Source organism: Siniperca chuatsi, linkage group LG18, assembly GCF_020085105.1.
Source record: "Siniperca chuatsi isolate FFG_IHB_CAS linkage group LG18, ASM2008510v1, whole genome shotgun sequence".
Lineage (NCBI taxonomy): Eukaryota > Metazoa > Chordata > Actinopteri > Centrarchiformes > Sinipercidae > Siniperca > Siniperca chuatsi.
In genome coordinates this window covers 27,282,742-27,306,967 of record NC_058059.1, presented here as the reverse complement: position 1 = coordinate 27,306,967, position 24,226 = coordinate 27,282,742, and the positions used below count along the sequence as shown (strand labels likewise).

At 42.4% G+C, this 24,226-nt stretch overlaps 2 protein-coding genes across 7 annotated transcripts; one reads left to right on the top strand and one right to left on the bottom strand.

The window, feature by feature from the left end:
• The first annotated feature begins 14 nt into the window (after positions 1–14).
• Positions 15–13,905, top strand: lg18h18orf54 (linkage group 18 C18orf54 homolog). Of its 6 annotated transcripts, none has more exons than XR_006375480.1 (15): positions 15–152; positions 924–1,059; positions 1,564–1,720; positions 2,649–2,816; positions 2,919–3,066; positions 3,182–3,251; positions 3,374–3,575; positions 6,503–6,591; positions 7,025–7,133; positions 7,227–7,349; positions 7,747–7,840; positions 7,930–7,981; positions 9,900–10,150; positions 10,352–10,407; positions 11,378–11,463. XR_006375480.1 is itself a non-coding variant. In XM_044173860.1 (15 exons), the coding sequence occupies exons 2-15, from the start codon at positions 925–927 to the stop codon at positions 11,526–11,528; spliced, it is 1,704 nt and encodes a 567-aa protein (XP_044029795.1). In that variant the 5' UTR covers positions 15–152; position 924; the 3' UTR covers positions 11,529–13,905. The 6 variants fall into 6 exon arrangements, 5 of the variants coding, with proteins under 5 accessions (XP_044029795.1, XP_044029796.1, XP_044029791.1 ...); XM_044173860.1 differs by having other exon boundaries at positions 7,227–7,319; positions 9,900–10,079; positions 11,378–13,905; XM_044173861.1 differs by having other exon boundaries at positions 9,900–10,075; positions 11,378–13,905.
• Positions 13,906–17,613: 3,708 nt separating this feature from the next.
• Positions 17,614–23,418, bottom strand: LOC122865441 (sperm-associated antigen 16 protein). Its single transcript, XM_044173862.1, has 3 exons — positions 21,713–23,418; positions 19,236–19,340; positions 17,614–18,472 (listed from the first exon to the last, which is right to left on the bottom strand). Exons 1-3 carry the CDS (start codon positions 22,679–22,681, stop codon positions 17,825–17,827), a joined length of 1,722 nt encoding a protein of 573 aa, XP_044029797.1. The 5' UTR covers positions 22,682–23,418; the 3' UTR covers positions 17,614–17,824.
• Between the last annotated feature and the right edge of the window lie 808 nt (positions 23,419–24,226).

Here is a 24,226-nt window from a genome sequence, read left to right as displayed (position 1 = left end):
GGAAATGTGTGGGGGGGGGGGGTTCTCGAACGACGTAGCAGTCCCTTCAACCGTCGCTGCTTCAAGTGCTTTCGTCTTCATGCAGGAAAACGGAATGTAGCGAACAGGAGACATTTTGGAGTCTGTTTTTAGCCTGGAACAAGAATTTTAACGTCAGTAGTGAGTTTAACTAACTTTTGAGATTGTGTCAACAACGTTATGTGAAGTCAGCATGGTTGTGAAAGGTCTTCTAACCATTGTATATGCATTAACTATCGTTACTTAAAATGCTTAATTACTGAATGTGTCTGCCTTATACGTAGTGTTTGTGTTTTGGTTGTTGTGTGGCTAGCTAACTGTTGGCTAGGCTAAAGCCAAAATAGCAAACGAAGTTTTTCTGACATTAAAACAACTTAAGCTCGATACTGACAGGCTTTTCTTAAAAGACAAAATCACTTAACAGCACATACGGATTCTGAGGGGTCGTCAGTTCATGGTTAGCGTTAGCTAGGTCAACATCAGTGTGTGTCTGAATATAAAACCCTAACATCCAAATCTCTGATGGGAAAATCTGACAAATTCTTTTCTCTAGTAAGTCAGCTGTCTGGTTACACAGAATTATGTTGTCCATCACACTGCTTGACCTGATTGGGAATGCCACATGCTGATAACTGTTATCCAAAAGTTGAGACCCCGTAGACCTACAGACACAAGCAAATTAAGAAATTAGCTTCACTACTTTGCTTGTGTTTTAGTTATGTTTATGCTGTGTTTTATTTCTAAATACTGCTTGTGTAAAAAAGGATATACACAGCCATTCGTGGATTTAGATGTTAAACACACCTTCCGCCACAGTGAATGTTTTTGTCTTCTCCAGCATCACACCCACTTTTCCTTTGTGATTTGAAACCTCACAATTAACTTGTCGTTGTTGTTGTTGTCAGCATGGAGTCCAGCAGCTTGGTCAATGACTTTCTGTCTCCGGAGTCGACGGTGACCTCCCTGCTGTCCAGCTCAGGTCACCTGAGGAGCAGCCTGTTGGCTCCTGAACACAACACCAGCTTCAGATACAGAGACAAGGTTCACTCTGCTTCTGCTGTTTCTGCTGGGGGGCTGTTTTCTACAGCACTGAGGGGGCACTGTAGAGGAAATGTGCCTGTCTTTATCCTCTGTCCTGTTATGATAACTGAGCCGATTTTGGCAGCCTTTCGTCCCACTTGACAAACAATGATGTCACGCTTTTTGTAGACCAACATGGAAGTTAGCTCTTCATAGTTCAAATGGCAGATTTTGAATGGAAGTTCTGCATTGGGTTGTTGATAAAGAAAACAAGCATTGTAAAGATCAAAGGGGGGTGTTACCATTAAACAACTTGTTCATTTCTGAATTAGTTCAGTGCTTCGAGTGAAAGGCCCTCCAGCTGCCTCACAAATTGCCCTGCTGTGACCCCTTCAGGCTTCATGTCTTGCTTTCATGATATTGCCTTTCTAATGTCAGTGATAAAATTCAGACAAGCTGCTGGCGGAAAATATTTTGATGGTAATAATCACCATTCTTATTAATTGATTGAATGATTGATTACAGAACTATGACTCGGCCTCGGCGGCATTGGACGCCTACATCACAGACTTTGAGAGGAGTTGTCAGAACAGCGAATCGCTGACAGGAAGGCTGGTTCTGCCACACAGTCCGCCCTCCACGCCGAGCAGACCCAGAGTGAGCACTCTCAGAAACAAAGATGGTAGGTCGCCACACAGAGGCGCTGTCACTGAAAAGCAACATAGAGGTCTTAACCGGTCCATTCAGGTACAATTATATTCACTCATATCTGGTCTGGTCTGGTCGGATCCTGTTGTATTGCTGCAGGTCTCAGGTCTGTGTGTCTATATGTCAACTACCTGAAAGGGTCACGTGGCCCAACAATGTTCTCGAAGTGCAATGCTAAATCTGTGGAGTACTCCTTTAACAGTGATTGAAAAAACGGCAAAATGAAAGAGGCTGCAATTAATTAGTGAATTAAAACAGTTTTTTGTTAAAAAGAGAAACTGAGAGCAACATGACTTGTACTGATGGAACTAGTGCTGTGGAAATTTATCAAGACACGTAAACATGGAGGAAGTGTCAGGTTTTATTTAACAGCAAATTCATTAATTTCTACTAAAATATGTTATTAAACAGGGGAAATCAGAGTCAGAAATCCTTTATTGATCCCAGAGGGGAACCTCTTTCGTTACAGCAGCTCACTGTCACGTCAGTGCACACAGGAAGAGAAGTACTAAGCAAATCAGAATATAATACACTATAATACAGGTCAGATAAATTAAGTACAAAGTGGATATAAGTATAAAAGCTAAAATAAGTGTAAGTACCAAATATTATATAATAATATAAAAATAATGTGAAAATAAAAGGCTGTCTTTAATATAAAGCTGTTTGAAAGTTTTAAATTGATTTGTTTTAATTGTACTTATTTGAAACCCTAACCCTATTTATTACATTTTCTATTCATTATACATTAATAATTTTATGACTAAACCACTGTCATCTCTGTCTATGATGATAATATCATTATTATTATTAATTCATCAAATAAACTAAAAATGTTTTATGCAATCAGCAGTCTGTATCAGCTGATCTGTATATTATTGTCTTGCTGTTTTGTTTTGTAGTTCTCAGGGAGAGTTTGACTGACAGGGAGCTAGACTTCCTGAACCTCCCTGTCAGCTCCCTCCATCACCGCAGCAACCGAGACAGACTCTCCATGACGACAGACGAGCTGCTCTCCATCCCTTACGACGGCTCGATGCCTGTCACCCACACCTCCGCCTTCATCCAAAGTCTATAAACGCATCACCCACACCCACAGTATTGATTAGTTGCAGTCTTTGTGTCAGTCTGCATGTCTCAGTTCCTCTGACTCGTCTCATCTGCTGATCCAGGGCTCCTGTCCCAATCTGGAGCCTCCCAGCCCTGCCCCTCCTCCTCCAGACCAGCACACAGAACCTGGGATAGACTCAGCAGCAGCCACGCCGTCCCCCGACTGGACCACCACCACCCCCATCCAACCAGGACGCTCAGGAGCTCCAGGTTCATGCCGTTAGGACTTATCTGTCTCATTTGGGATGTCTTCTGAAAGATCTGTTTTTTCCTGAAGAAGGTCTACATCACATTTTACATTTCATTACTTTCTCCTCCTCTCCAGATGCAGAGGAAGACCAGGGGCAGGCACTTTGAAACCAGATGTTGACATCTCCTCAGGCAGCTGCTATAGGGTGATTATCATTCGCATTTTTATTAGTCTAACGGTATAAGGTCTGAAACATTCTGTGTGTTGGATCTGATTCTGTGTAGGACTGCAGTGAACCTCATTGTTCCCTCTTGCTGTCTCCATCAGTCTGCACACAGAGCAGCAAGGTCAGAGTGGGCAGAGCCGTCTTCGTCACTCCACCTCCCTCGCTGGTTCACCAGTAACAAGACTGACATGGACTGTTCTGGAATCACCAGCGTGCCGGACCTGAAGTACCCAGCCTGGATCCAACGATGTGACCTCAGCGAGCTGTCGCCGCCCACAGAGTCGGAGCTGTGGGATGACCACGGTACAACGCGCCCCTGCACGGCACCAACACTGCCAGGGTCCACAGTTCAGTGCCCTCCGTAACACATGCTGCATGTCCCTCAATGTTACTGAACCCATGTGACACTTCAGCATCACTGCGTCCTGTATTTGGCAAAAAAAAAGTTTAAATAGAAAACAAAAAATGGTACAGATGCTTTCAGAATGAAGTCCCTGATAGACGACTGTTTGTGTTGATATTCAGTAAGCCTAAATTTAACGTTTCTTAATGCAGAAAAACGTTTTTGGTGATTGCATCAGTGTTACATTGTCACTGTGGAAAATCCTCAGAAAGCATTTAGACCATCATAAAACACTAAAACCGTATTTAAATCCAGACTGATGAATTAAAAGCATATACAGTAGATGACAGCTAGATGTTCGCTAAACCCCTCGCTCGAACCGCAGTTGTCCAGTCATGGCTTAGCAACCATTCCTGTACGCGACAGGTCTGTCAAGCTTTGGATTTCTGCACATGTGGTGGAAGTTTGTGTTTAGTTTGGGTCCTCCAGAGAGTGTCGAAGTGTCCATGAACAAGATCCTGAACCCCTAATCGCTCCCGATGAGCAGGTTGGCACCACGTGTATGAATGTGTGTGTGAATGTGTGTGTGAATGGGTGAATGTTGGCACGTGTCGTAAAGCGCTTTGAGTGGCCGGTAGACTAGAAAAGCGCTATACAAATGCAGTCCATTTTGGTGTGCGTGAAGCTGTAGTAACAGAGATGTCTACCTGTCTGTCCTCCAGGAGTTGCCCATTACTAACTTGAATTAACTTATATAATTTAGTCCGATTTAAGGGTTCTTGGATACACACAGTTTGATCAGTTCCCAATGTCCTCTGGTGAAGGGGCACACACACCAGAGCACACAGCGAACTGATCGCTGTGCGTGCAGAGTCTGCGTATCACCTGCCTGTAAGCATGCACGCGACGCGGCTACTGTCGCAGATAATGTCGCCTTTGAGTGTATTCCAGTTATCTGCGGCACCTCATCCCAGTGCTGGTTAAAAAGTTACTGTCACAGGGCCGGTCCGTGCCCTAATGTAAGAAAATAAGAAAAGCTTCACACACGCAAAACCTGCAGTATCCTGATCTATCTGTACTTACATCATGCTGGATGTATGGATACATATGGATACATTGTTTGTTGCTTGAGTTTGAGAGTTTTACCATCCTCAGCCGTGCCGGGAGGCCTGTTTGCCCTCCAACACGCAGATTAAGCATACATTTGAATATCGTTAGAAATGGTAGATTACATGTAAATAACACAAGTCCATTTGTAAAGTTTATTAAGAAACGTGTTGTTTTTCCCAAATACCTCTCCACCTGTTCTCTCTCCACTTGTCTATGCCAGTGTCAGAGTCGCATACAAGCTGATTTCTGGAGGGGTGGCGGAGGGCTGAACCAAGTGTGGTAGAAGAAGGAGGGGGGTTTGTTTTGTTAGAAGAGGACAGACTTTTAAATGATTAATTGTATATCTGTACATGAATAACACACTGCATGTATCTGGTGAAATTCCTGTATTTTTTTTATGTTGCAAAAAAAAAGTCATTTTTCCCCAATATCGTGCAGCCCTACTACACTTAACATGTTGATGAAAGCCTGGCAGGGATTTCTCTAATCAGCCATGGTTAAAATCACCTAGGATCACCACAGGTGCATCAGACTTAATTTGTACATGCTGGTGGACACAGTCTGTAACTTGACTAGCAGCTCTGATAGTGTTCCCATTTGGTGGAATATACACATATACATGACACACACACATATGTAGGTAAATTCCCTTGGCATGGTGATGCACACTAGTTCCAGGTCGGAGATGCATATACTGTCTCACCAATTTCCTTTAATGTAAACACAGATCCCTTCTCCCCATCTCTCTCTATCTATATGGGGAAAACCCATCGATTTATATAAAGTTGTCCGGCAATCGTTGCAAAACCATTTTTCCATAAAAACCAACAAGCAAAACTCATGAATCTCGTAGCAGGCGCAGTTCGTCCAACTTGTTTTTCAGGGAGCGAGGATTGTAGAGTATCATAGTGGTAGTTTGGTGGCTCTGCACACGATGCCACGCTTCCTGGCTTCCTGAATTGCCGTAGTAGCTCCTTGAGTATGTCATTCAACAGGTTTGGCGATGGTGACAGTCTGCAGGTCTAGGAGCTCAGTCCTGCTGTATATCGGCTGACCAGTGTTGGTGAGCCTGTTTATGAAGCAGTGCACAACCTGGCTAGACAGGATTAGCCATGTGAAGGGTAACCGTTCCATTCTTCTACATTTCATTCAACATGTACAGCTTAGTGAACACTTGAACAAACATCAGCGTGATGAGAACTACCTGAATTGACAGAAATCATCTTTGGGAAAAATGTATTTGACGTGTACTTTGAGTTTTTAGTTTGACCCATGCCCCATCCACTAACAGGGAGGGGGCGGGGTTTATGACCTGATTCTGCTGCATATTGCTGGAAGATGCGCGGAGAATCCCTTTTCATCGTGACAGCTGTTAATTTAAATCGGCAAAATTGGTGATCGTGGAGTAGAAGCTGCTTTTGGCTTTTGTGTGAAACCAAGAATGGATGCAGAATTTAATTTTTTTTTTTTAATCACCATCAATTTCGAGTAGGAAATCTGCCATTGTTATCATTGTAAACTGCGTATGTACTGTTCGATAAAGGAAAAGCTCGACAGGCGTAGCAACAGTAACTAAGGGGGGTGGGGCTCAGTGAACAGTACATAGCAAGTAAAACATTATGAATCATCATCATTATGAATCCCTGTTAAACAGTTTGTTTTCTCAACAATCCATAATATTTTACCATGATAATAATTATAAGGAGTCTGATGTGGAAGATTTTCAGCATCAAACAATCATTGTGTTTTTTGGTGACGTGATATGTTGCTCTTCCAGGTCTTCTTCCACCTGCAGCTTTCACAACCAGAGCTCCGTCCTGGGTAGCAGAGCTGGAGGATGATGATGCTGACCAGACACCTGCACAGGTGAGAGAACCGAATCAAACTCCTTTCGCACTTTCACTTTGATCAGTCAGCAGCTCATGCTGTCTGATAAACTGTACCTGACCTGGAAAAGGATCCATTACTCCGGAGTCAAAAAAACAGTGTTAAACAGTAGGCGTTTCCAAAATAATGTGACAAAATAATCTCTTCTTAAGGCCCACTTACTAGCTGTTACGGAGCTTTCAACCGCATCTCACGGTCTTCATCAGTGGATGGAGCTGGCTCATGTGGCTTCGGTCACGTGATAACAGGTGGTAACCCCTGACTCCATTCGATGAAGAGGACCGTGAGATGCGCTTAAACACTCGGAGAAGGCTAGGAAGTGGACCTTTGAGTAGAGATTATTCTGTCGCACATACTGTGACACATGCCCAATTATTTTAGTGATATTCTGTGTGTGTATGTGTGTTGTCAGGTTGACAGCCAGCAGACTCTCAGAGATCTGAGGCTTCAGTTTGCTGAACAGATTTCTCTATTCGCTGCAGATAGAAACAGCTCTGACATCATGGAAACTCTGTTCAAAGGTAAAAAGACAAATTGTTGATTTAAAACTACATCAAATGTGTGTTACAGACCCCTAATTATGTTTTCGCTGTTTGTGTTTCGCTTCCTGTCAGACAACAGGATTGAGTGTCTGATCCAGAAGGCGGATCAGGTGTTGAACTCTCTGTCGCAGAGCTCTAGAGGAGCAGACAGTCCTGCATATCCAGGTGGGACCAGGACTCAACCCAAGACACAAGGTTTCTAAGCTAATGTTAGTTAACTGACACAATAGAGACAGTTAGCCTCAAATGACCATAAACACAGCTCAGATAACACACAAACAGGTTGTTATGCAGGACAGTGTGAGGGTTAAATTGTAGTTTGTTGTCGACAGATTTTAATCTGTTCACAAAGAAATCAATGTCAGATATATAACTAAAGTAATTATTATCACAATAACAGTGTTGCCATGGGAAACAACATCAGTAATCAGAGAAACAACTGGGTTTGTTCTCAGTATCCTATCAACGTGATATGTCACTTTGCGGTGACAGTAACATCTCATAACCCCATCACTGCATCAAAGAGGTTTATCACATTTCCTCCACACAGTGCTGCCTTGTTCTTATTGAGTAACTGTTTTTGTTGTTGTAGTCAATGCTACTGACTATGTTGAAGAAGCTGTCAGTCCACTGAACACAGAGGAGCTGCTGCTCTGTTCTTCCTCACAATGTCGTCCATTCCCTCTGTAAGACTTATTTACACCCTTTATTTTTGGTTCTGATGCTCCACCACTGAACACACTGAATGATATGTGATGCTATGTTGAACCTGCAGGGACTCAGCAGCAGGGGGCGTCACAGAGGCGATGGCCGGCGGAGGAGCTCAGGTAGGTGGTAGTCTGTTCTGTTGCACTCCTCATCTTTCACTGATCCACTGCAGTATCTTCATTGTTAACTTTCACTTGACTTAGGGGCTGCCTGAAACACGCAGTCAGCCCCGCTCTCTCTGCTCCGTACTGTCACTCCAGCCCGTTGTTTGAATCTCATTTAGTATCACGTCCTGAGCAGTGCTTAGATTTCATACACGATAAGTCAGGGGTCCTTCCTGCGGTGCAATAGGCCTATATGTCACCTGCTCTAGGAGAGCTTGACATTTTTTCTTTATTTTTAATGAAGCTGCAGGGCCATGGTTAACTCGTGCAGTAGCATTATCCATGTGTTGTGTGCGTATTGCAATTTTGTATTCATATCTACGATATAGCAAAGTAAGCAAGCAAAGCTTTATTTATATAGCACGTTTCATTCCAGTGGAAGCACAATGTGCTGCACAGAGCGTGAGCTACCCTCAAAGCTGCAGCCACAAAATATTGGAAAGATAAAACATTAGACAAAAGTAAGCACAGTTAAAACAGACACATGACTAATAATACATGTTAAAAAAAAAACATTCAAAAAGTTGGAACAGAAATAAATAAATAAAAATTGAATTAATTAAAAACCATTAAAAATATAAAAAAGACTACATACAATAATTAAGACCAACAGTTGACCAATAAAAATAATAAGACACGTGATTTAAAGCCAATACAATAAGCAAGAATAAAATAAAATAAAAGTTAAAACCAGCAATCAGCTTAAAAGGAATGTGGAGTTGAATGAGGAGTTTGGTTTTAAAAGAATATGATTGGGTAGAGAGTCCAGCGGCTCGGAGAGTAAAAGCTAAAGGCAGTTTCATCAGTTTTCGTGGAGACCCGAGGGAATAACTGGACGGCCTGTTCCTGATGATCTAAGCGGTCCAGCTGGTTAATAGCTCACAAGCACGTCGCAGAGATATTCAGGTGCCAGACCATGTAGGGCCTTTTAAAAACGAGCATTAAACTTTTGAAGCAGTTCTAAAATGTACCGGGACCCAGTGTAACGACCTCAGCACAGGCGTTGTATGGTCGTATTTCCTTTTCCTAGTTAAAACTCTAGCCGCTGCATTCTGGAGTAGCTGCAGTCGAGCAGAGCGTTACAGTAGTCTAGCCGACTGGAAATAAAAGCATGAACGATTTTTTCAGCATCCTCCTAAAAAGCTCCTTACCTTTTGCAATATTCTTAAATAATAAAATTCGGTTTTAACTGTGCTGTTGATGTGGTTCTGGAGGCCAGCGTTAAGGCTGCTTTTGGTGAGCAATCTGCTACCTCTGTGGTTTGGATGAATTCAATTCATTTCAATTTTATTTATATAGCGCCAATTCATAACAGAAGTTATCTCGCTGCACTGTTCCTACAGAGCAGGTCCAGACAGAACTCTTTATGATATTATTTACAGAGACCCAACACATCCCACCATGAGCAAGCATTTTTTTGTCAACGAAATGTCAAGGCAACGAAATGCAGTTTAGGTCTAACCAGAAGTGCAATAAGCAAGTGCAGGATATAAAATATGTGCATAAATGCAGGATAGAGCAGTAATATAAAAATCTTTTACTATGGACATTATATACAGATGGCAACTGTGGTTCCCATGTCTGCACAGCCTCCGCTGTATATGGCAAGGTTCGTAGGGCTCAGTCTTAGCGGCGTTGATTAAACAAGCTTAAAACAACATAAACCGATTTAAGATCAGGTTTAAAACGGGCTTCAAATGGAGAAAAACACTAAAATATCCCAGATGATCTCAGATATGGAAACAGAGCTCAGTGAATGAGAGCTCAGCTGGGTGCCCCTTGTGGTTTCTATGACACATGTGCACTGAAGTCTAAATGATCATCTGACAGATGCAGGATCACAGCGCCCCCTTCTGTCTCCTGTCTCTCCCAGGCTCTGGGCTGCGGTCTCCATGGAAACAGCATCTTGAAGCAGCCTGGTCCAGTTGAGGCTCTGAAACAGATGCTGTTCAGACTGCAGGCAGTGGAAGCAGAGCTTCAGCGACAACAACAGGCATCAGTAGCTCCAGCACTCAGTGACAGGCCACAGGCAGAGGAGACTCCAGTAACGCAGGTCTAAACTGTCCCTCTGCAGGGCACCAGCCTGGGTTCAACAAGGCAGCACGTTTCAGAACAAGTGCTAATGTAAAAAATACAGCTTGTGCTTGAGATTGAACACTAAATCAGCTTCATTTCATCTATTGATTATTGTTCCTGAACACACCTCAGGACTGCTGTCAACATTCAGCTGTGTTGTCAGGAAGAAACCTCATTCTGTATTGTTACATGTTTTGTATGTAGGAATGTTAACAAGTCTCAGGTTATATGGAGTTGTTTGTGTTGCAGATGCCTGGAGGTGAAGCAGAGCTGGAGAGTTTTCCCGGGGGACCGTCACTACAGAGGTAACTGACACTGAACACATCAGAGTTCCTGTATAGCTGAACTGACGCTGCTGCAGCTGCCTATGTACGAGGACTGTAGTACTAGAGTCCAGTCTCAAATCCTGTCTTGAGGAATTGTTTTAGCCATGCTCGTGGCGTGGATGCAGGGATGGCAAGGTCACTGTGTCAGTCGGTCCACCCCTTTGGTCCGGACTGAAATATCTCAACAAATATTGGAGGCATTGCCATGAAATTTGTTACAAACATTCATGTTCTCCAAAGAAAGAACACTAATGAGTGATCCCTTGACTTCTCCCCTAACGCCACCAGCAGGTCAAAGTTACTTGTCCTATGAAATATCTCAACATCTTCTAAATGGATTGGCCCCCAATTTTTTCTGTACTTTGCTGTGTTTCAGCTACATTATTATTGCTAATTAACTAAGATAATTTTATTTTGTAATGTAATTTAAAAAATCACCCATTTGGTTTATAAACTCCTCTGTCCTTTGAAAAAGTCCCATTGTTTAATTTTAATAACTGGATTTAACAACCTAGTTTAGTTTAAACAGTCCCATCTAATCTTTGCAGTTAGAACAGACACACACCATGTGATTGGATTTTCTGGGGGGGGTTGTGAAGTGTAGATGTAGTTTACAACCGAACAGTAACACAGTTTAGTGTTAAGGGTGCTCCGATCATAATCGGCAGATATTCGTTCAGGTATATTAACAGCCCGCAAGCGAGTGTTTGCAGGGAAAGACAGAGAGAAGCATTAACTGGTATTACGTTAGAAGAAGCGGACATGATGGATATTTTACAGTAACACGTTGGTGTCAATTGTTTCGATAGGCTACGTCATTAACAACAAGCCTCCTCCACGCGGCTCACCTGCTGCTGTGAAAACGGACTTGCGAGTGAAAAAATCCAAAATGGGAGATGTGTTTTTTGGGTGACTTTATAACGTTTTTGATGAATATTTCCATCCTCAGAGCTCTGTATCACCTGAGCCGTCTGAAGGTGCTGGTGGAAGAACCCAGACAGAAACACAGAGAGGAAGAAGAGGAGAAAGACGAAGATGAAGGACGCTACTCCTTTTCATCTGCTGACCGACTCATCTGCACTCAGCAGAAACCCATCTGAAGCTCATCTTACAGTTTCCTGTCACGTCCAGTGGCAACAGGAAACGGCAAAAGGTGCTGATGAATCTGGATGAAGTCTGCTCGGGATTTGTATTTTAGATGAAAAGGTGCAATTCATCTAAACACTAACAGTACAGAGACCAAACCAGACTCATTAGGAAATTCATGAAATGTGTGTTGAAGTTATGTGAAGTGTTATAGTGAAAGAAGCTGAGAAACTTTTGAACACAGTTGGCTGTTCTGGTGGTTAAAAACTTGGAAAATGACCAAAAGTTATCTATTAAAGGATCTGTCTGGTAAAATGTCAAACGAGGATTTCCCAAAAGGTCAGATTCAGATGACCGGATGGTTTCAATAGCTCTAATGCTAAAAAAGATGCAACATAGAAATGAGGCTGCTTCAGAGTTGTTTGAAGGTGGATTTTTTTTCACAAGCTAAAATGTCCAGGACCTCTCTCTGTACTGGACACAGGGGCCTGGAACTGTTATCCATCTTATTTGACTCTGTGGAAGACAGAACAAGAGGATTTTTCTTAATGTCACAATTTTGCTCTTTAAACGCCCGATGAGAATGAAGCTGTGCAGCGTCTTAGCAACGTTAAGGACAATCAATCTCAAACTGAGAGGAAATGACCAGATATCAAAATCATTCTACATACTCCAAGCATGTGTTCAGCTGTTGAGACACTAAAAGTGTCAAATTGATATGTGAATGGGGGATATAATGTCTAGTTGTTTGTCATTGCACTGGACATGTCCTTCAAATGAGAAATCTTTCTGTTCGTAGCAGCAAGATTCTGGAGATGTCATAATGCTAGCTGTACATGTTTAATATGCCTTAGCATGCTGTCAATCTAACATGTCGCATGCTAAACCTAGGCATGTTAATGTGGTAGCATGTTAACCTGCTTAATTTTAGTATATCACATTTACCATGTAACTTGTTAAACGTCAGAATGTTAACATCCATTGCTGTGTTACATGCTAACTGGACCATTTAAAAACTAATGTTAACATGTCAACCGTAACTGTAGCCAGTATTATTGTTACATGCCCATGTTAGCATGTCTCCTTGCTAAACGGCAAATGTTACATGCAGCATGTTAACATCCATTTGTTGTCTAATATGGATGTTAACATGCTAACTGTAGCCACATTAACATGCCAACATTAGCATTTTAACTTAGCACCGTTACCATATTTCTAAATGTTACATGTTCAAGTTTAGCATTTTCCCATGCTAACACCTCACATGCTAAATGTCAACAACAAAGATTTTGTGGTCTAAATAAGGAAACTTTTGTAACTATACACTATAATTTATGTGGGCAAAGTTTTGTATTTAACTCTTGCAATGAGCAATTTGGCATATTTTGTGAAATAAAAAAAAATATTCTGCAAACTAAGGTATAGAAATACGTTTAAGTTTTGGTATTTGTGCAGAACCTCAGGTAGCATATTGTACTGGTACTAATATCCAGAGTTTTCTAATGATACCCAACACTACTAACTGTTGGCATGCTAACATGCTATAATTATCACATTAACATTTAGCATTAAGCTCAAACCAGAGCTGGAACTTAGTACAGATGAGCCTGATATTTCCTAAAATGGCCACTGGACAGAGGATAATACTGCGTTCACATTGTGTGGGAGTTACTGTAATTACAAATTTCCAATTTGTAAAAACTGTTCTCGTCAACATCCAATTCGTAATTACGGCAGTGAAACCATATATACGTCCAACTTGGAGCTTAATAACATGGTACCTGAAAAAAGAAACAAGCATGGACGCCTCATGTCAGCCACAGTCATTACCGTCTCTACCATCCATCCCATGTGATGTGAACGGAACAGAAACGGTTTGGTCTGTTTTGGCTCCGTTGTCAGGACAAACCTCAACAGGTGACATTATTTTATTTACTGGTGTGGAAAAATCATGGCAGGTTTCCTTTCCTGATTTGGACAAGAAACAGAAAATCGGATTATTGATCCATCAGTATTTTTATTCACTCTTTGTCTCTGAACTGATGAACACAGACTGTCAGTGTTTTCTCTTGCTTCACATTTGGAACCATTAAAGTGCCAAATCAGTATTCAGGCAGACAGGTGACCTGAACATGAAAAGATGTTTTGACATGAAGTGTTTTTATTTCTGTGTAACAGGCTTGTCTCCAGCTGCTCTGAGCTGTTTTTTCTGCAAACAGCTCACATTAAAACAGATCTCAATTTACTACTTCATGGTGTCAGCTCATTTTGAATTTTATTAAGGATAATTTCGACATTAACAGGAATTGGACCTCATTCACAACTTTCCTTAAACGTAATCTCTTTTGAAACATTCCAAACAAAATGAATAAATTGTTTTTTTTAAACAAGTACATGTCTGGATTTTTAAAACCTCATTTTAAGTGTGGTGACGTTTTTGTGTCATTAGTGGGAGGCCACAGAGGACATGCATCTCCAGTGACTTTTAGTGTAGTTTCTATGAAGTTTAGAGACTTGTGAAAGACAGATTTTAAAGAGAATGGTCAAAATGTATGCAGAAGAGGCCGAAATATCCTGACTTTTAGTACCTAGTATGAGTCAAGGTCCAAAAACATTGGATCCAACATTTTCCATTTCCCTCTATAGCATCTTTTTGTTAGACCCTCCCTGCTTAAACAAACCCATGACTTTCAAACTCCACACCCCTAGTTTGAAACGCAAGCTTTCAGTTATAAATTTGAGGTCTCCCAGGTAACTCTAACTCTCTTATCCTTGGCCAGGCCACTGTGGCAGCAGTAAAGTAGTCCAGACGTCCCTCTAACCAGCAACATTTTCCAGCTCCTGCTGGGGGATCCTGAGGTGTTCCGTAGCCAGAGAGATGTATAATCTCTCCAGCGTGTTCTGGGTCTACCCCAGGGTCTCGTACCAGTTGGACGTGCCCTGAAAACCTCCAAAGGAAGGCACGAGGAAGCATCCTGATCAGATACCCGAACCACCTCAACTGGCTCCTTTCGATGCAAAAAAAGAGTGCTGGGGAAGGCCAAGAGCGAGCTGACGGATACAGGGAAACCGGGGCCCCCTCCTGGAGCCAGACCTGGGAAGGAAGCTCGCTGGCCAGCGTCTGGTGGGAGTGTCTTGCTGGGCACAGCCTGAAGAACTACATGGAGCCGCCGCCCTGTGGGCCCACCACCTGCAGCGATAAGCACTGGGGTCAGGTGCACTGTCAGCTGGGAGGCAGGGACCCAGGCTTGCTGACCTCTGGAATCATCAAGGTTATTTTTATTATCTTGAAAAAGCACCTCCAGAGCCACAAATATATTAAACAACTGTTTTCACTAGCTGAGTGACCAGCGTGCTGAACTTCATGCGTAAAATATGTGGAATGTTTAATTTTCCAAAACCACAACTTTTTGTAATGTATTAAAACTGAAGGCTCTCTCTCGAACTGAAAAGGCACATTAAATCCAGTCCTTTGCTGATAAAATAAGCTGTCCATTCCCTTAAGAACAACAAGTCCCCTGGTGCTGACAATATCCCTGCTGAGCTACTGCAGGAGGGAGGGTATATGTGCATGCACACCACTCTACCAGTACATCACCAAGGCCTGGACTGATGAGAACATCCCACAGCAATGGAGAGATGCAAACATCGTTGTCATTTATAAGAACAAGGGTGACAAGGCCATCTGGGGCAACAGTAGGGGCATAATCACGGCTAAGGTACTGCTTCAGAGACTCGATGCTGTCTTTGTCGACCTCCCCAAAACATTTGACACTGTGCCAAGAGAGCTCATATGGGATGTCCTCCTCAGGTTTGGCTGTTCTAAGAAATTAGTTAACATCCTCTGCCAGTTCCACGATGGGATGACTGCTCGGGTGACCACAGGCGGACAAGAGTCTGAGCCCTAGGGGTGTGTGCTAACGCTAGTGATCTTCCGCTTCAACATCTTCCTCCTGTGTATCACCTTCTCCACAATGAGATTGAAGACAGCAGCGGCGTGGCAGTGCACTTTAGACTATACGGCAACCTCTTTAACATCAGGAGGCTCCCTGCAACCACCAAACTGCAGAAAGCTGGTCCTGGAGCTGCAGTATGCAGACGAATGTGCTCTTGTGGCCCATACTGTGGAGGATCTTCAGACTGTCCTTGCTATGGCGTGAGAGTGGTACAGCAGGATGGGGCTGACTGTCAACACCACAAGACATAAGTGGTCAGCCAATGGAGTATCAGTGTCCCACCCACTCTTACCTGCCTTCACTGTTGGTGATGAACAGCTATCAGTAGTGCCATCTTTCAAATATCTGGGGAGCATTCTCTCTGAGGATAGCGGCATCAACAACGATATCCAGAGCTGCATTAAACGGGCATCAGCTGCCTTTGGAAGGCTTTGGCACAGTCTTTCAGAACAAGAGCCTACATTGCACCACAAAGGTTGCCGCATACCGATGTGTGTCACCACCCTCCTCTGTAGCTGTGTAGCTTGGGTAACCTACAGCCGTCACATGAAATCCTTATAGCGCTTCCACATGAGCTGCCTCCAGCGCATCCTGGGACTTAACGTGTGCCTCACACTGAAATACTTGTAAGGACCAACTACAGAAGTATTGAGGCCATGATCACCCAGCACCAGCTGCGGTGGCCGGGGCACGTGATTAGGATTCCCCCCGTGTTGGCTACCCAGCAGAGAGTTATACGGCCAGCTACATCAAGGTCGATGCTCAGCTGGAGGGCTGAAAAAAATGCTATAAGGATCAGATGAAGGACCCCTTGCTGCTGACCGTACCACTTGAAGTGTAGGGATGGGGCTCGTTCGCTGGAAATGGAGAGAACAACCAGAAGACAACAGAAGAGAGCCAGGAGAAATACAGACATGGTTGCCACCACCACCACATCCCACACACCACATGCCCCACCTGCAATAGAGCTTGTGGGTCCAGGATAGGACAGTTCATTAAAAAGATTTGCTCAAGAGCTTTGTTCACTGAATCGTTCAGTGCTGCGGAGCCCCACTCACTGGACTGAATCGCAGCCGAACGCTCAGTTCAGCTCGCTAACTGGTGAACTGAGAACGGTTGTTCCTGAAGGATAAGCCAGTGAGCTGAGAATTTAGTTGGATAACGACACCGTTTGCAAACTGCAATATTTGGTACTACTTCCTACTTCCAGACTTCAAGACAAGAGAGGGAGAGAGAGCTTGAGCGACCGTCTATCACTCAGCGCTCACATTCACTGTGTGTGTTCAGTGAACGAATCACTGAACATGCACTCGCAGTGAAAGGATCTGACACAGTCTCAGGCTCAGCCACCTGTTTTTTCATACTGCATGTTTCACCACGCATTGTAAACTATGAAAGATTTTTTTTTATTCAGGGATGTAACCTAGCTCATTTCAAATGTATTCGAATCGTATGTTCAGATGCAGAAACTTTGTTCATGCACTCTATGTACTATCCCATCTCTCATATTGTGTCACAGCTTGGTCTCAGGCAGGCAACACAGCAATGCAACCACTGCATAAACTCCAAACAAACAGTGAAGGCACTGGATAGAAAATCTAATTCTGTAAATCCTTATAGCTGTACTCTTTCAAAATAGTAACTGTGTGTGTGTGTGTGTGTGTGTGTGTTAAATGTTAGCCTATGAATAATATCAATCTAGATAGTGTCATATATCTGGATTGCAGTCCAAGACCAATGTTGTTGAATCATTGCAGCTAAATGTTAGCACCCTGAATCAGCTGTGGCACGTTCGCTTGTAACTGACTGAGGGGCTCAACTGAACTGATGAAAGAACGGATCATTTCAGGAAGTGATTCAGTTCAGTTCGTTCACCCAAAAGATTCGCTCTTTTGAACGAAATATTTGCTATTGACGCAACACTACACCGCACCGAGTCTCAAAAACTGTCAAGTACTGAAAGCTTCGAATGTCCGGTCACATTCCCAATCCTGTTTATTCTTTGATCAGATCCTAATTTAAATTATAGGAAAATTATAGACTATGACTTATGTAGACCAAGTTCTTATACGGCTTCTTGTGTTAACACAACGTTTAACATTTAAGAATCTTGGCTTCTTTTGTTAAATGAAAAAAAGGGTTGTTTTTTTTTAGAAAAATCTTTATTTCTCAAAGTAAGCTATCAAAAAAAGTATGATTTTGGTATAGATTCTGAGACTCAGGTATTGTATCGGTACTAGTATCAAACAATTTGTGAGAGAACTTTTGCATTACCACAAAAAACATTTTAAAAATCTGATCAACATATAAAACATCTTCGGCTGGTTTCACCTAAGTTTTTCATTCACATTATGTCACGACCAGACGTTAATCACCCCATCGCTCCCTGCTGATATCACAGTCTCCCCCTTGTGGTCGAATGTCACACTCTGCACGCCATCGCTGTGTCCTGACAGGCTGCTCACCGTGCAGGAATCCACCTCCACCACTCTGACCAGGCCGTCGCTGCTGGCGACAGCCAGCGTCTTCCCTGATGGGCTGAACGCCACCTGGTTGGCGGCCTGCGGCCCAGCATCTACCAAGGCCGTTGCCAATGCAGGTTTCCTAATGTCCCAAAGGTTGATGATGCCACGCGAGTCACAGGAAGCCATGACGTTTCCTGCCAGGCTGAAGGCGGTGTGGTTGCAGGGGTGCCGGTGTCCACGGAAGGTAGCGGTGCAGACACCTAGCCTGGCGTCCCACATGGCGAGGGTTTTGTCAGCCGAGCAGGTGAGGAGGAGGTCGGAGAAGGGCAGGAAGCAGACACTGCTGACGGAGGCGCTGTGGCGACGCAGTGTGAGGCGGCAACGCTGACTGCTCAGCTCCCACAGCTTGGCGGTTCTGTCGGCAGAGCAGGAAGCCAGCACGTGACCGCACGAGTGGAACGAGCAGCCCCAGGTAGGCTGGCTGTGACCGGACAGCATCAACGAGCAGCAGCCACGAGAGAAATCCCAGAGCCGCACCTGCAGGAAGAACGGCCCAAGAGTCAACCACAGGACAAGAAGTCCAGGAAACCAGTAGAGCAGAAACCTCACTAAGGCTGAATTCGGACCCACCTACTGCTTACTGCTTTTCGCAGTAGTGTGCAGTATGAAACAGTTCAATCGATTTATTTTGCAGTATGCTAGGCTAGGCTTAGCCGGTTTCCGGTTTTGGAAAGCGGAAGTAAACAACAGGAGGAATATAAATGTAAATACGCATTGCTACATTTGTCCTACTAACGTTACCCATAACAAACCCATAACGTTTAAGTTAAGCCTGCTAAGCTAACGTTTGATATTACGAAGACATCAACGTTAACCTTAGCGAACTGTCAATAAGAAAACAACACAACATACAAGTAAATATAAGGTTAAGTTATATTTTTTGTAATTAGGGACAGAGCAGTTACATTCCTCCTTGTCCACCACGGACGCGGGGTGACCGGTTGTTGAGACAAGAGATTACATTTTGTTAATAATAACCGTTGTTGTGACCGTTCCAGCGCTTTGCATTGTGGGACACAGTGCGTGAGCTAGACTGGTCCGATGCATACTGGAGACTTCTTCTGCATCAGTACATCAGGGTATTTTTGGAGTACTGAGGATTTTGCTTTTGCATATTGCATATTACAGACTACATTCTGGCCGAATCAGCACGTACTGCTAGTATAGACACTTCACGTTGGGTGGTCCTTTAATCTGCCGCCTGTATACTGCTGCAGTAGTGTAAGGAACATGAACTTACCATAGTGTCTCCACTGGTTGTTGCAAGTTTTGCTCCATCAGGATGAAAACTGCAGCCAGACAGCCAATCAGAGTGACCCTCACCTGTCAGCACCATCTGACCAACCTGGCAACACACATTACATGACATCACATTTTAGTACATCAGCCAATCAGAGTGACCCTCGAATATCAACAAAAAGATATGATTTTATTGACTTGGCTCTTTTTTTCCCTCATTTTATTCCATGTAATATGTCATCATGCTTTATCTCAGTTTGTTTTATTTCATCTCATTTTGTGATGCGTAAGCTACCACAGTATCTATATTTCCACAGTTTGTCTCATTTATCATCTCACTACATTTTGTAACTGATCTTTTAACTCTTTTTGTCTCATCCTGTATCAACTCATAACTTATCTTGTAGTATCTCGTCTTTTCTCATTTGATCTCATTTCATGTATGTAAATCTATTATCACATCTAGTGTTTTATATCGGATATTAATTATCTCCCCTTGATTTATCTCGTCTTTAGTATCTAATCATTTATCTCATCTACTAACTAATCTCAGAGTATCTCAGTTGATTTGACCTCATCACATTGTATTTTATCTGTTCTTGTCTGTCATCTCATCAAATAATAATTTCTAGTCTCATTTCAGTTTGACTTTTCATCCTATAACTACTACTTTTTAGTTTTTAAAATCGATTTATCCTCTTTAACTCCTCCCTCTAAGAGTCAGTCTGTATGACCCGAAGTCACTAAACTGGACATTGATCATCAACATCTCTGCAATACTTGAAACAATCGTGCAATATTCTCTGTTTTCAGTTTAAAATTCCCTATTTATTGATATTTATTCATACTTCTATTACTGCTGTGCAATATCCACTATCTCATAATCATCTCAATAAGCTACACTTAGCTTGACAGTACTCATTATTGTACTATTACTTATTACTTATATTATTACACTGTATTATACTGTACATACTTATCAACCTCTAAATCCACTTTGTACTTTACACTAATTTCAATTTTATAATATTTATATATATTATAAATATTTATTTTGCTCAGTACTTCTCTTCCTGTGTGCATTGACGTGACAGTGAGCTGCTGTAACAAAGAGTTTCCCCTCGGGGATCAATAAAGGATTTCTGATTCTGATATCTCATCTTACAGTGTCTCGTTACATATCTTAACTTTATTATCTGTCTTATCTTCGTTAGTCTCTCTCATGTCATATCTTAACTCACCCGTCTCTTTTGTCTCTCACCTGGTCATATATCATTTTATCTGATCTACGGAAGCGCTGAGAGGCAATTGAGAAAAAATAATTCTGGTGATCCATTTTCTAAGTATCCAGAAATAGTTTAAACTCTAAATAGTTTTTGCCAGGATCATTTTTCTAAGTTCAGCGTTCAGCTTTTTTAGATTTAGTCTTTAGACGAAAATGCTTATTAGTTTTAGTCATATTCAGTCATTTTTATCCTTCATAGTTTTAGTCTAGTTTCAGCCGAGGAAAAGTCGTTACATTTTAGTCGGCTTTTAGTCAAAGTGTTTTCTCTGTTTAAACTAAAAAAGATTACCAATAAAATCACACAAGTGCTGATACGATGAGTCGATTAATGTGCCTACCTGGCCTTAGAGCTCAGAAATCACACACACATCTTTCACAGTTTGACTGGATAGTAACTGCAGTACGTGTTCAGGACTTGCCATTAGTGATGGGAATTAGGGCTCTTTGAAGGGAGCCGGATCTTATGGCTTTTATAAGCAAAGATCTATTTTTACGAACATACGAGCATTTGTCGTCATAGTTTTCGTTAATGAAATTAACACTAAGTTACTTTTTTCCATCTGTGAAAACAGGTGAAAAATGATCCTGGCAAAACTTTTTTTCACCTGTTCCTAAGTCATTTCTCACTCATTTTGTCTCATCGCTCCTTTAACTTACAGAATCATTTGATCTCATTTTCCTCATAACAAGTCATTAAATCTTACGTCACCACACCTTGTTTCAGCACTCACAGATAGATTACATCCTGTCTGTCTCATCTCATCTTGTTGCATATTACCTCGAACCTCATGTCATGTAATCATGTAAAAGTGTTTTATTGTATCTAATCTTCTTGCATAATTAATCTTGTCTCAGATTGTAACTTCTCCTTTGTCTTTTTTGCTCTCAGTTTGGATCATTTTACCTTGTCTCATGTCTTGCCATTTCCTTTCATTTCATCCTACAATCCATATCATCTCATCTTGTGGTTACATCAGATTGTGTTATTTATATTTCTCATGTTCTTTTAACTGATTTTGTTTTATCTTATTGCATTTGGTAACTTGTGGTTTCTCTCTTTGTCCCATCTCATCATTTATCTTGTCTCACCTCACATCTCATTTAATCTAGTCTCTTCTCTTCATGAGTCTGAAAGTGTGTTATCTCCTCTCATCTCTCTCATAGATTTGAATGCATGAATGCCTTTTTCTCACCTTCTCTCCGTTGGCTGGCAGCGCCCACAACCTCCAGCTGCGGTCGTCAGAGGCGGAGGCGAGGATCAGTTTTCGCGGATGGAGGTCGATGCAGCTGATGGGAAGCTTGTGGGCTGTGATGGAGCAGGACAGGCTGAAGGAACTGGGGTTTTTCCATTTTGGAAAGTTCACCTGAGCCACATGAGGGTTCACCAGTGTGCCGCAGACGGGAAACGCCTTTGGCTGTCTGGTTGTGGTGCTTTTTGCTGGTGATTTCTCAGCGCTGTTGCTCCCTCTGAGGTTCTCTTTCTTGATCAGGGGTTTTTCCTGATTCAGTCTTGCGTCTCTGGTGTTTTGGACTCTGTCCTGTTTTAAACTGATGAGCATTTTCTGCCTCAGAGCTGCTTGATATTTGTCGTCCAGCTGCCTCAGTGCCGGCTCGTAGGACTCCAGGTGTTTCTTCAGCTGTTTGAAGTCCTCGATCAGCCTGTTTTTGTCCTCAGCGACTCGTCGGTACTGTAGCCGGTGGAAATCCCTCTCCCTCTGCATCCTCACCAGGCTCTCCCCTGCCGTCAGCACCTGCTGTCTGAGCAGGTCCGTCTCTCTGCGGACCGTGTCCAGCTCGCTCTGGAGGAGCTGCTTGTGAGTGAGAGCATCAGGGATGAACAAGATGCCCGTCGCTGCCACCGTCACAGTTTCTGTCAGGAGTTTCTGAGCTGAGCCGTACCACTCTGCCTCAAAGCTGCTGAGAGTCCGGCGCAGGCCGGCTCTCCGGAGGAGGTTCCTCAGGAAGTCGTCCACTGCCTCCGGGATGTGGGGGATGATTTGTTGTCCGGATGGTGCAGGTTGTCTTCTGGAAGCAACGGAGGAGGCAGCCTCCCTGATCGCCTCCTCAAAGTCCTCCTCCTCCTCAACACTCCTCCTCTCCTCCTCCTCTGAGAAAGCCTCCTTGTTCTCCTCCTCTGCTCTCTCTTTTCTCCTTGCTGACATTTTGTCTCCCCTGCATCTGAGCTTCCTGTTTACCTGTCGCCACGGTAACTGTGCGCATAGCAGCAGAGACCAAACTAAACTGTGTTGTTTACCAGGTTACCATAGCAACTGTGTGACACCTCTGCTTTGTTTTTTGATTTTCTGATCAGGAGTTGTATATAGATCTTATCTAGTGTGTTAAAGGTGCTATTGATAACATTGATCACATCAGCCGCACTCCCCCTCCCCCCTCCCAGTCCAGTGGTTCCCAGTCCAGTGGTTCCCAGTTTGTTAACCTGCACATTTCATGGTCAGTGGAGAGACTCAGACTCAGATCAAGTGATGAATCTTCCGTGACAGAGTAATGAATTCATTTTGCAACATATAGCTATACATAACTATAGATTTAGGTGACTTTGTGCGCTGGTGTTTCATGTAACATTATCTATGGTCATCTGAGGATATGGCTAGCTAGCTTTAGCTAACCCTTTTCCCCCATCATTTAATAATTATAGGGGCCCTATGTTGCAACACTTACCATAAAATTATATTTCAGTCATCCTTACACTGTAAGACATTAGCTAAATATTTACATTTTATTCCAATCAAAGAGTCCAGTACAGTTCGCTGTAGGGATGCTGTTAAAACCCACAGCCTCCACATTAGACAGCTACAGTAAAAGTTAGCTAGCGTTTTCCACACTAACTGGCAACTACACCACGTGATACCAACGCGTTATACTATTGGCTCACAAGCCTTGTTAGAAGCAGGAACCAAACGCCAGACACAATACATTCATTTTGGACCCGTCAACATTTTAAAATGATTCATTCACAATCATAATATTTTTTTTAGGAAAAGTGATACTTTTATTCGCACCTTTCTAAAAGCTCTGTGGATGTTTGTTTTTTTTTTAAATATTCGGCTACATAAAACTGTATCAATATAACCTTTAAATATTTCATTGCTATGAATTGTATTCTGTTTATTGCAAATGAAGAAATTTTTCATGTTTTCATTTTTATGTTTTTGTTATGCAGCAGCTTCTCCTGCTTTAGGTTTTTTAATCTGCTTTAAAGCACCATATAGAATAACTAAAAATTAAGTTGGGCTGTTTACACTCTTTGTAGTTCAAGTTATATGTTTCTTTTTTGCTATTTATTTATTTACTTGATAACTTTATTTGAACAGTTATATTGAACAACAACAACAACAACATCCATATTACAACCCTACACTGTCAACAAGTCAAAGACTAGGTCAACAAGGACAAAGGAGTAATATTAATAATTTAATGACAGCACATAACCTGCACCGTCCAAAGAATTAGCAAATGAATAGCAGATATGGACATAGTATTACAGGCATGCAGTAAACATGGACAATTTCTTAAATAAGTTGGGGCAGTTCACTCACATCACTCGCTCTTGACTTTTGTACAGTGTTGCATTGTTATATTTATTATGTTGTAGTGCTCTATTTATCCATGATGAAATTGTAAGATTTCCATTGATGATGAATATTGGCACTTTGAATGAGATCAGTGTTTATATATAACTTCAAAAA

Excerpts from the sequence above, each read along its gene's own strand:
- lg18h18orf54 (XM_044173856.1), top strand. The coding sequence starts at position 925 with ATGGAGTCCAGCAGCTTGGTCAATGACTTTCTGTCTCCGGAGTCGACG. Across the intron at positions 1,721-2,648 it reads CACTCTCAGAAACAAAGATG|TTCTCAGGGAGAGTTTGACT; the intron begins GTAGGTCGCCAC and ends TTTGTTTTGTAG. Across the intron at positions 3,252-3,373 it reads CCTCAGGCAGCTGCTATAGG|TCTGCACACAGAGCAGCAAG; the intron begins GTGATTATCATT and ends TGTCTCCATCAG.
- LOC122865441 (XM_044173862.1), bottom strand. The coding sequence starts at position 22,681 with ATGTCAGCAAGGAGAAAAGAGAGAGCAGAGGAGGAGAACAAGGAGGCT. Across the intron at positions 19,341-21,712 it reads TGCCAGCCAACGGAGAGAAG|GTTGGTCAGATGGTGCTGAC; the intron begins GTGAGAAAAAGG and ends GTGTGTTGCCAG. Across the intron at positions 18,473-19,235 it reads CAACCAGTGGAGACACTATG|GTGCGGCTCTGGGATTTCTC; the intron begins GTAAGTTCATGT and ends TTCTTCCTGCAG.